A 12,661-nucleotide genomic window follows, 5' to 3' on the forward strand; every position below is an offset into this window, starting at 1 on the left:
CACTTATCCAAGGTAAGTGGCTGAGCCAGGACCCAACCCCAAGCATTTTGACTGCCAGCCTTTTCCCTTAATACTCTGTGACCCTGCTTGGAAACAATCAAGGAGGGAAGAGCAGCCTAACCTGGAGGGAGATGGCACCTCCCTGCTCATCGCCAAGTTCCTGCCCTCGTGCACCTAGGTTCTTCTTCCCCCTTTGCGAGCTGTGCACCTGCCTGGGTGTGGGCAGGGCAGAAGCCCAGCTGCAGAGGAGGAACAGATCCCAGGCTGTTCTCAGGAAGCAGCTTATTCGGAGATGGAGGGTGGAGGCAGGAAATGAATGAAAAAACACAACTTCACGGGTTTGGTGTTTTATTTTCAATTTTGTTTTTCACCGTTTTTAGAGTAGGAGACTTGCCTAATTGGAAGTAGCATTTTCTTACATTTTTTAAAAAACCACTTCCATCGGTTGGTGCCGCGCCAGATGTGAGCTATAAAGCAGGAGTTCCTAGAGGCAAGGGGACTGTGAATTCTAAAGATGACGCATCATTTTTAAGAATTTTTTATGATTTATTTTTAAATTTTATTTTTAGATTGACATATTATAATTGTACACGTTATAATTGGGCATGTATAGGTATATATATAGATAGTGATGTTTTGATATATAATGTCTAGATATCAGATCGCTATAATTAGCATATCCATCATCTCAAACATTTATCATTTCTCTGTTGGGAGCACTCAATATCCTCCTTTTAGCTATGTGAAACTCTGGAATAGATCATTTTAAACTATAGTCATTCTACAGGGATTTATCCCTTCAATCTAGATGTAATTTTTGAAGCTTTATTTAAAAATGTCTCCCTGTTCCTTTCTTTTTCCTACCATTCTCAGCTTCTTGTATCCTCTGTTCTACTTTTTACATCCATGAGATAAATATTTTTTAGCTTCTACAGTTGAGTGAGAGCATTTGGTGTTTGTGTTCCAGACTTGTTTCACTTAACATAATGTCCTCCAATTCCATCCATGTTGTCACAAATGGCAAAACTTCATTCTTTTTTAATGGCTAAATCGTATACGTATATGTGCGCACACCCACACGTGTGTGTCTATATTCTTTATTCTTCTGTTAGTTGGACACTCAGGTTGATTCCATATCTTGGCTATTGTGAATAATGCTACAGCTAACACAGAGGTGAAAATATTTCTCTGATATACTGATTTCCTTTCCTTTGGATAAATACCTAGGAGTGGGGTTACTGGATCATATGGTAGTTCTATTTGTAGCTTTTTGCAGAACCTTCAAATTGTTCTCCAGAGTGGCTGTGCTAGTTTACGTTCCCCTTCCTCTGCATCCTCGTCAGCATTTGCTGTATTTTTGTCTTTTTGATAATCGCCATCCTAACTGAGGTGAGATGGTATCTCATTGTGGGTTTGATTGGAATTTCGTTGATAATTAGTAATGTGGAAATTTTTTTCAAATATTTGTTAGCCGTGTGTATGTCTTCTTTTGAGAAATGTCTGTTCAGATCATTTGCACATTTAAAAATTAGATTGGTATTTTTTGCAGTTGAGAAGTTTGAGTTCCTTGTATATTTTGGATATTAATTCCCTGTCAGAGGAATGGTTTGTAAATATTTTCTCTCATTCTGCAGGTTGTCTCTTCCTCTAGTGATTGTTTTCTTTGCTATGTAGAAGTTTTTTAGTTTGATATAATCCCATTTGTTTTTATTTGTTTCTGTTGCCGGTGCTTTTGAGATCTTTTTCATAAATTCTTTTCTCAGACCGATGTTCTGAAGCATTTCCCCTGTGCTTTTTTCTAGTAGTCATAGTTTTGGACCTCACATTTAGGTCTTTGATCCATTTTGAGTTGATTTTTGTATAGGATAAGGGACAGAGGTCTAGTTTTGTTCTTCTGCATATGGATATCCAATTTTCCTAGTACCATAATTGAAGAGATTAGCTTTCCTGTTCTTGGCACCTTTATCAAAAATCAGTTGGCTGTAGATATTGTTAATTACTTTCTGGGTTCTCTATTGTGTTCCATTGGTTTATGTGTCTGTTTTTATGCCAATACCATGCTGCTTTTGTTACCACAGTTTTGTAGTATACTTTGAAGTTTGGTAGTGTGAGGTGTCCACATTTTCCCCCCTCTTAATTGCTTTTATATTAATGATCTTTTGTGGTTCCATACAAATTTTAAGATTTTTCTTCTATTTCTTTGGAACATGTCATTGGTAATTTGATAGGCATTGCATTGAATCTGTAGATTGCTGCAGGTAGTCGAGTTATTTTAACAATATTAATTATTCTGACCCATGAACATGAGTTATCTTTCCTCTTCAATTTATTTCAACAGTATTTTGTAGTTTTCCTTGTAGAGGTCTTTCATCTCCTTGGTTAAAATTATTCCTAGGTTTTTTTTTTTTTTTTGTACCTATTATAAATGAGATTATCGTCTTGCCTTTGTTTTTTTTTTTTTTTTAACCTAGTTTACTGGTTGTGTATAGCAGTATTACTGAATTTTGAATGTTGATTTTGTATCCTGCAATTTTGTTGAATTTGTTTATTAGTTCTTAGAGTTTTTTGTGTTAAGTCTTTAGGTTTTTATATATATAAGATCATGCCATCTGCAAACAGGGACAGTTTGGCTTCCTCCTTTTCTATTTGTATGTTCTTTCTTTCTCTTTTTATGGATTTCTTTCTCTTGCCTAATTGCTCTGGTTAGAAATTTGAGTCCTATGTTGGCTTCTACTTGGACTGTAAAGTTTCTGCTGAGAATTTTACTGTTATTAATGAGGATTCCTTTATATGTGACTTGATTCTTTTATCTTGTTGGTTTCTGAAAATTTTTCTTTGTCTTTGACAATATGACTATAATGTGCCTCAGAGAGGACCTGTTTTGGTTGAATCTGTTTGGAGTTCTTTAAGCTTCCTGGGCCAAGATATCCACATCTTTTCAAAGACTTGGGGATTTTCCAACTAGTATTTCATTAATATGTTTTCTATACCTTTTACTTTATCTTCTCCACTGGAGTGCTCATAATGCAAATATTTCTTTACTTAATAGTGTCCTATAAATCTTGCAGGCTTTCTTCATTCTTTCTTATACTTTTTTTTTTTTCTTGTTCTGTCTGCCTGTGTTATTTCACAAGACCTTTTTTCCAGTCCACAAAGTCTTTCTTCTGCTTGGTCTAGTCAGTTGCTGAAGCTCTCAATTGTATTTTTCTTTTTCACTTATTGAATTATTTAACTCTAGGATTTCTATTTGTCTCTTTTTTATGATATTGATCTCTTTGTTGAACTTTTCATTCAAATAATGAATTATTTTCCCCCTGATTTTGTTGTCTATCTTTATTCTCTTGTATCTCATTGGGTTTTCTTAAGATTATTATTTTAAATTCTTTTTTTTTTGGCATTTTGTATATTTCCTTATAATTGGAGTATGCTACTGGAGAAGTATTGTGTTCTTTTGGAGTTGTAATGTTTCATGCTTGATGGGACCCTATGTTGATTTCTGCATATCAGGTGGAATAGTTACCTCTTCCAATTTTATGAAGTAGGTTTTGTAGGGAAAAACTTATTTATTAAGATGAGTCTTGAATAGCTTTCACATGCCAGGTGCTGGGCTAGATATGGCTCTGGACAAGACAGCCACGCTTCTCATGGGGCTTACGACAGGATGAATAAAATAAGAATGAGTTCAGTGAAGATTATGAAATAAAATTATAGAGTGCTTTAGAAGCACAGAACAAGGGAGATTTTCTCTGACTCAGTGAGTTATAAATGACCCTTTTTTGTTTTTTTGTGGTCTCGCTCTCTCTCAAACTCCTAGAATCAAGCAATCCTTTTACTCAGCCTCTTGAGTAGCTGAGACTACAGGTGCATGCCACTACAACTGGCTGCTTTTATTTTTGTAGAGATGAGGTCTTACTATGTTGTCCAGACTAGTTTAAACTCCTGTGTTTAAGCAAACATCCTGCCTCAGCCCCCCAAAATATTGGGATTACAGGCATGTGCCGTCACACCCAGCCAAAAGACCCCCTTTAAGTGAGAAATGAGTAGCCATTATCCAGTGAAGTCAGAAAGTGGGGATGGAAGGATGGAAGGAGAGGTCAAGGTGGTGGAACAGCCTGTGCTCATGTCCAGACCTGCTCTATTCGGTGCCATAATCACTAGGCACAGATGTCTTTGAAATACAATGAGTATGGACTGAGATGTACCCTAAGTGTAAAACAAACACAGGATTTCAAAGACTTAGCATAAAAAATGTGAAATAGAAAATATTGTTCTAGCCGGGCTTGGTGGCTCAGCCTGTAATCCCGCGCCTTTGGGAGGCTGAGGTAAGTGGATTGCCTGAGCCCGCAGGTTCAAGACCCGCCTGGGCAGGCGAGACCTCATCTCTACAATAAAATCAAAAAATTAGCCGGGCGTGGTAGCCTGTAATTCCGGCCACTTGGAAGGCTGAGGCGGAAGGATCGCCGGAGCCCAGCAGGTAGAGGCTGCGGTGGCCAGGAGCAGCCATTGCACTCCAGTCTGGGTCGACAGAGTGAGACTTCAACTCAAAAATAAATTAATTAATTAATTAATTAGTAAAATAAAATAAAATAATGTTCTACATTGATTATATGTAAAAATAGTAATATTTTAGATATATTGGGTTAGAAGAAATCTATCATTAAAATTTGTTTTACCTGCTTCTTCCTACTTGTTTAATGTGATTACATACCAGAAAGTTTATATCACATATGTGGCTCACAATATACTTCCACTGGACAGTGTTCTCTGGAGTTTGCTGTAAGCCTGGTATATTCCAGGACCTGAGGTGACTACAGCATGGTTGCCATGTGGAGGGCCAAGGCTTTCATGGCAAGCAAGCACATGGACGCGCCATGGCCACACCAAGCATGACTTGTCCCTGGAGGTGCATAGGAAGTCACTGAAGAAATTTCGGTGGGGCAGCAATAAGAACAGATTTGCATTTTAAAGAACACTTGACCTTCTCACTCCTTCATTCCCTATGCCTGGATTGCTTTTCCTTAGCTCTTTTTGGAATTGGCTCATTGAACCACAACACCTTGAGAGGACACCAGTTTGCAACCTCTGGTGTTATTGGTATTCACTCCCTTTTTTTATTTTTATTTTTTATTCTGGAAGAAATGCTTTATTTTTAAATTGAAAAGTTGTTTTTCTCTTTTTTTATTTTAAAGATTTGGGGTACACCTTTTCACTCAACCCTTAATCCGTTACTTACTCTGTCTTGTGTTTAAGCCTTTAAAGTCTGGACAGTTGATTTTGCCAAAGTACTTATGTTGGACAACAATAACTGCAGTTCCTGTCAGACTTCCTTTTTTTCTTTCTTTCTTGTCTAAGCTTGTCATTACGCATTACTGATACCGTGCTGAGTTAATCCAGACTTTTTTAGAGCACAAAATGTTGGAGGGCTGCCCTGAAGAATTTGCTCCTTCCCCTTGCACTGTCAGAGAGTTATTAGGTTAGACAAGAAACCATAGATGGATCACTGTATAGGGGAAAAACAAGCCTGCCTCAGGGAGCAGTTTAATCATATTGTTGCCTTACTTGCTACGCCTACTATAAGAAAAATGACCTTTGACTTACTTCTCTCTGAACAAATATTCTTTTCATCACCTGTGTGGCTAACAGGATCGAAGTTTACAGATAAGTTGTTTTATTTCTTTTGTTTTTTTGAGTTGGAGTCTCACTCTGTCACCCAGACTGGAATGCAGTGGCCGCTCCCAGCCTCTGCAGCCTCGACCTGGTGGGCTCTGGCGATCCTTCCGCCTCAGCCTTCCAAGTACCTGGAACTACAGGCACGCTTTACTACACCCTGCTAATTTTTTGATTTATTGTAGAGATGAGGTCTTGCCAAGTTGCCCAAGTGGGTCTCGAACCCGCAGGCTCAGGCAATCCACTCACCTCAGCCTCCCAAACTGCTGGGATTACAGGCTGAGCCACTGAGCCCGGCTTGTTTTCTTTCTTTAAATGATTGCTAAAGCTATTTAAAATGTTGTCCATGGCTAAACACTGCTTGCAACAAGTGCAAGCTGTCATTGTCAAGGAGTTCTTGTTCTCAGACAGCTACAAGTGCCGTGACCATAGTAACCCAAGCGAGAGCTTCCAGGAGCTGCCAAACAACCATCGTTTCCGTAGACTTCCTGTTTTCTTTCTTTTTCATTCATTCTTTCTTTTTTTGGAAGGGAGGGAGGTTAGCTGCTCTCTTAGGATTGCTATAGGTGAGGGAAACTACCAGGGAGGGTGGGGCATACCTCATCAACAAAGGTACCTGCATAATCAACATTTGTATACCTAACCCTGAAGTGTACTCCACATCTTTATAATTAAAGAAAAGAAATAAAAGATTGCTATAGGATGTTGTCACTTACATTAAGCAGTCCTGCGTTAATGAATTCAATCACAGGTTGAAGTTTGAGAAGCTTGTAATGTTTTGAATTCCAGCAGGTGGAGGAAGAGGGTCAGGAGTGCAGAGGCTGCACCAGCTGGACTTTGTGACCCCAGAACTGGTGCTGGCTAGTCCCCAAGCCGACTAGATCTTATCTCTTTCTTGTCTGCTTCCAGGACGGTAGTGCTCCCTATGGGGCCAGGTACGTGGGCTCCATGGTGGCTGATGTGCACCGCACCCTGGTTTATGGAGGGATCTTCCTGTACCCAGCCAATCAGAAGAACCCTAAGGGCAAGGTAACACTCCTCTGTCACTGGCTACTTATCTGGTCTGTGCACAGGTAGGGCTATCTTGCCCCGCACGCCTGCTGTTTGACTACTGCAGGGCTTCTTAGTGTGTCTGTTTGTGGGTGGACAGGGGAAGAGAAACAAGCTATCTATCTGGTGAGTGAATCTTGGGGTGGTGGCAGAAGTTTGGAGAAGAAGAAGAATGACATTATTGTGACTGGTGATCTCCCTGGCCTCGGCATTCTCCGGCCTTACCCCCACCGCTAGCTATGAGCCAGCTGTGTTCATCTCTCACTTTCCCTAGCCTCATCTACATTTTAGCTTCAGCACCAACTGATGTGGAATTGTGGACCCCGTAGGAAGTCTAACTAAACTTCCCAGAAAAAAATTCATGTGAACATACACATTGCATACATGTTTAGAGGACTCACAGATGCCCTGAGGGCCACTCAAGAATCCCCCAGAGTTCCCAAGCTCCAGAATAGGAACTTATGTTTAGAACTCATCCAGTATGTCAGGAATGGTAGCTCTGGAAAGTCTCACTGCAACTTAATGACACAAAATGAAAAATATCCTTATTATCAAGTAGGAATCTTACGATCCAAATCCCTCTTTCTTGGATAGACCTCCCCTGGCAATGTGTCTGAATTGTAGATAATCACAGAAATCGTAGGTAAGCAGTCAAATATAAACCTCCATTTTTTCTGACACACTAACAACTAGCCACACATATGTAAGTCTCTCAGGGTGGCCCTGGAGATTTGAATTATTGGAATGTGGATTCAAAATTGTGATAAGAAATCCAACATAGTTCATGAGAACCAGAGAGATCTTAATACACAGGTTGCTGTATCCGGCATCTCTCTTCCTATGACAGCGTGGCCTCCAGTGTCCCTCCTATGGATGACCAGGGACAAAACTAGCCAACTGCAGCATGCCCACATGCACTGGGGCTTCTCTGCACCCTGCCAGGTCCCCACTGCTTTCATAGCCAGAGGCCTAGGGTGAGGACATCTTACACTGTCTGTAAATGCCCCTTGGAGTCTTAATCTACGTTCTCCTGCATGCCCGGCTCTCCAACCTAGACCAAAGATATTTTGTTCCTCTCCTTGATATAATAGTTGTTAGGATCTAGATAGAGTGAGGGTGGGTGGGTGGTGGGAAAGAAGCAAAGAGATGGGTGGAGGAAGAGGCATAGTCCCGCTGGGGCCGGCAAGCTGGAGGTGGGTGCTGGCAACCCAGGGATCCGAGTAATGCAAAGAATTGCAACACACAAAGAGGTTAAAAAATAAAAATTTATTTAAAAGTAAATTAGAGAGAGAAAGAGAAGGGAGCGAGGAGATTCACCTCCCCAAGGTGGGAGAGGGGGCCAAAGCCAGGGAGCATGGCGACAGCCATAGCTCAAAGAGCACATGGCCACACCAGAGTCTAGCAAGGCAGTGGCCACTGGCTGCTTGTGGTTGAGTCCTTTTAACCATTCCCCTTGATGGGGGAAGATCATTAAGGTGATTGGGCGGTGGTGTGCTCCACGTCATCACAAAGGGGCAGGCAAGGGCAGGTACTGATGTCACGTGATGGGCAGCAGGCAGATGGGTGGGTTAGTTAGTCACATGATTGCTGCCATGGTGGGGTTTATCTGTGTCAGGTAGGTCACAAAGAGCTTATTAGGTTGGTGGGGGCGGAGAGGGTTTCCTGCAAGAGACTTGCTAGACATTTGCAATTCACAAACTCAGACATTTGCAACTCACAAATTCCTTGATCAAAGGTGGTCAGAGTATTACTTTTATGACTTTGTCCAGCCAAAGGGTGATCTTTGATCTTTGGCTTGACAAGGAATCTAAAAGTTTACCAGACATCATTATGCTAAACCATGAATCGAAAGATTGGGCTGTCCTGGTCTTGCATCTGAGGGAGATTTGCTGAGGGGGGATGGGACAGGCTGCTGCTTGTCCTGCAGTAGAATATCTGAAAGCTTTCTAATGGTTATGCTAAGACAAAAAGATTAAACTAAGAATAAGCTAAGTTTCTTCTAGGTTTCTATAGGTACCACCCTTCAATAGTAAAATTAGCACAATATATAACTGTTCCTCAAAGTAGGTTAGACGTACCTTCAAATGGATTTGAAGAAAAGAACGGTAAGGCAAATGCTGCAAAGAGCAGGCTCAGACACCCTACAAGCTGATAACAAAGAATGAATTGTTTTGGACCATTACAAATTTTGCACCAATGGGGAGAAGAGAAGGAAGGTGATGGGGAGTCAGGCATAGCAGCAGTGCCTCCAGCTAGCATGTCCCCCTGGATCTAACGTGATGGGGAGTGTATGTCCAGTGTTAGGGGTGTGTGTGTCCAGTGTCAGGCAAGGAGGGAGGTCCTAACACAATCACAGACATAGACACAACAAGGACATTTAGTTCGACTCCATTCGATTCAATTTAACATGCATTTACAGAACACAAGGCAGGCTCCTGCTGGTTCCCACGTGCCTGTGGGCAGTTAGAAAAGGCATTTCTTCTCTGAACAGCACAGACCTGTGTCCTAGTAAAGAGCTTGGCAAGCAGGGCCCGGCTGATATCTACCCTCACTCAGGACAGTGGCCCTGCTCATTCACTTTCCTTGTGTTAGGTGCCAGTGGGCATGGAGACACCACAGTGACCAGCTAGAACAGACACTGGCCTAGAGAGAAAACCGGATGTGAAACAGTCTCAGTGTGGTGACAGTTAGGAAGATGGAAGTGTGTCATGCTGCAGGATTTCACTTAGTCTGTGGGGACAGAACACGATACCATTTAGACATCAGCAAACCATTTTTTTTTTGAGTTGGAGTCTCACTCTGTCGCCCAGGCTGGAGTACAATAGCATGCTCACAGCCACCCCAGCATTGACCTGCTGGGTGCTGGCGATTCTTTCTGCCTCAGCCTTCCAAGTAGCTGGAACTACAGGCACGTGCTGCCACGCCCAGCTCATTTTTGATTTATTGTAGAGACGAGGTTTCGCCAAGTTGCCCAAGCTGGTCTTAAACCCATGGGCTCAGGCAATCCACTCTCCTCGGCCTCCCGAAGTGCTGGGATTCCAGGCTGAGCCACCGAGCCCGGCCCAGCAAACCATTTAGCGAGGTTGAGGCTTGAGATGAGGAGTTCCTAGACATGACCCCAACCACTGTGGCTATCCCCAGAAAGACTACCTGGCATGCTCAAGGTGACCTTACAGTCCCATCCAGGCTTGACTCCTTACCATCCTTGAGGTCTCACCTATAAAGGCTTCTAACCAGGCCTGTAGCATCATTTGCCTTATCGTTGAATTAGCAAGAAATGGGTACCTAGGTCTCAGATCTTCAAGTCAAGAGGCAGGTCTCTCATAAACACACAGGTCACAAGACCGATAGATTCAGGGCTCAGCCTCCTGACCAGAAGGGCCCCCAGTGACATATGTGATAAGGACCACTGATGCATCGAGGCGGCCAGAGAGTCTAAAACTCAGGGTCCACTCTCATGAGGCTACACTAACCAGACAGACAGAAGCTCAGGAGTTCAAACTCCTCCTGACCTTGAGGGGCTTGCTTCGGGGTGTTTGGCCATTTGCAAGTTCACCCACCTTCCTCTCTGCTCTTCCACAGCTCCGGCTCCTGTACGAATGCAATCCTGTGGCTTACATCATTGAGCAGGCAGGAGGCTTGGCGACCACAGGCACCCAGCCTGTACTGGACGTGAAGCCTGAGGCTATACACCAACGTGTCCCCCTCATTCTGGGGTCCCCAGATGATGTGCAGGAGTTTCTCACCTGTGTGAAGAAAAACCAGGCGGGCAGCTAGTGAGATTGACCCCACAAGCCCTCTTCTCTTTGTCCCGCACCTTGTACCTGGGTCCCTAAATGAACAATGAATGGAGATGGTGGTAATGAGAACCCAAAAGGCAAATCTGCCTAATCACATGTGGAAGGCCAACAGCACACTGCTAATGACAGTTGGACAAGTCAGAGGTGATTCTGTGCGCAATGTAAAAAGCTAAAAATAAAAACCTACCTGTGAAAAGAGTGACTTTGATTTGTCTTCTGTCATAAATAGCAGCAGGCAAAGTTGAAACTTGAAATCCTTCAATCTAAGTATTCATAGGACATAGATTAGTTAAGAATTTGTCTTGGCTTAAAATTGGAACCTAGTGTTTTCTGTTGTGGTGATTAATTTTCCCCCTTATATGTGTGTGTGTGGCGAGAGATAGCTGACGATTTCTTAGAAGAGTTTTTGTGTCTTATTTTGGATAAGTTTTGAATTAGAAATCTCATGGCTATTAAATGCTAACATTTCTGTTCGAGTTTCTTTTAGGAATTTAAAACTACATGACCAATCACTGCTTGAATGGAAAACGTCATCGCCTATTGACAAGCCAGACACTAAATGGAGTCAATATTTTAAAAATTTATGATCTTTCTCAAAAAAGAAAATTAATTACTTTTATCAACCTCTTAATCTTGGGGAAACATTTTAATCTATTCTAGGGTTTAAGCAGAGTGCGCTGGTTAAATAACTCTTCATGTGTCCAGATTATATCAGGTTGGGGAGGGGTGTTATGTATCCAAAATCTCAGCTCATTTTTAAGAATTGCTCTGAATGTCTGTATTCTGGAGGCCAAAAGAAAGCCTTACTGAAATATTGACAAATCACATCCAGAAGCATTTAAAACAAAGATGCACCAGGAAAACGGCTCAACCCAGAAATTCAAGAATGATTCAACATGAGAAAATCTGTTACAGTAACTCATTAGCTTAAGAGGAAGGGCAGTGTTGTGGAGGTGGGAATGGGAGAAGCCAAAGGAGGAAGCAAAGCTCTCCTTTCCCACATTAGCTTAGGGCAGAGTGGTTTGCACAAGCCACAGACATATTTCAACCTGGGTATCATTCCATGCTCAACATTTTCCTCAGTCTCCCATGGCTTGGCAGCTGTGGCTGAAGCAGCGAAATTTTAACACATCATCAAAAAGGTTTCATCCTCCTAAAAAGGAGCAAGATTTTCTTTTTCTAGGAAGAATTTGGATTCTATCCAATGGGCTCTTAATGCTCTCTTCAGCACTTCATCTAAAACACATATCCCAAAGATTCAAACTGAAATCTTCACTTTGAAATATCTTATTTTGAAACTTTGTTTTGATGTGTTTGCCACATGTAGTCTCGAGCACACACGCAGGAGGAGAAGGTCTTGCTGGAAGCAGAGCTGAGGGGTGGTACCTTCAACTGTGGCCTTGCTCTTTTGATGAATGTGGTTATTAGCTTACAACCCCAGTGGGACCTCCAGAAGTTAGGTCAGACCCCCTGGGAATGTGAGTGTCTGGTGTGCAATCTGGTGTGAAAGATGCAAAGAATTGCACAGAAGTTAGATTAGAAAATATAGTTTATTTAAAAAGTAAGAGAGAGAGGCTGGGCGTGGTGGCTCAGCCTGTAATCCCAGCACTTTGGGAGGCCAAGGTGAGTGGATTGCCTGAGCCCTAGAGTTCGAGACCAGTCTGGACAATTTGGAGAGACCTCATCTCTACAATAAATCAAAAATTAGCTGGGCGTGGTAGCCCTTCTGCCTTTTCCTCCTGATAGCTAACGTTTTTAATTTTTATTTTTGTAGAGATAGGGTGTTGCTATGTTGTTCAGGCTAGTCTTGAACTCCTGGCTTCTAGTGATCCTCTGCTTTGGCCTCCCCAGAGTGCTTGGATTATAGGTGTGAGCCACCACACTTGGCCTAATAGGTGCTTTTTAAAAAGAAGAGAATAAGACAATCTGTTCCAAATCAGTGGGAAAGAATGACTAGTGCTGGGATAGTTAACAATTCCTTTGGGAAAATAAATAAAGCTTGACCCCACATCATATTCCAGGTGCATTATAGAATTAAGTGCAAAAAACAATCAATCCATCACAAAAGATAGAAGGGAATATATTTATGACCTTAAATGAAACCAAAAGTTATAAAGCAAAAGATACAAGGGGGGAACCCCCCC

General features: G+C 42.0%; 1 protein-coding gene across 1 annotated transcript in view; it reads left to right on the forward strand.

Moving 5' to 3' along the window:
• FBP2 (fructose-bisphosphatase 2) overlaps positions 1 to 10,714 on the forward strand; it is a 33,913-nt gene extending 23,199 nt beyond the window's left edge. The window contains exons 6-7 of the mRNA XM_008071507.1: positions 6,577 to 6,696; positions 10,300 to 10,714. Coding sequence (XP_008069698.1) covers positions 6,577 to 6,696; positions 10,300 to 10,494 — 315 coding nt within the window. The 3' untranslated portion in view covers positions 10,495 to 10,714. The remainder of the gene's footprint in view (positions 1 to 6,576; positions 6,697 to 10,299) is intronic.
• The last annotated feature ends 1,947 nt before the right edge of the window (positions 10,715 to 12,661 follow it).

Source organism: Carlito syrichta, unplaced genomic scaffold (genome assembly GCF_000164805.1).
Source record: "Carlito syrichta isolate Samal-C Ts95f unplaced genomic scaffold, Tarsius_syrichta-2.0.1 Scaffold314348, whole genome shotgun sequence".
In the NCBI taxonomy this organism is placed as follows: Eukaryota; Metazoa; Chordata; class Mammalia; order Primates; family Tarsiidae; genus Carlito; species Carlito syrichta.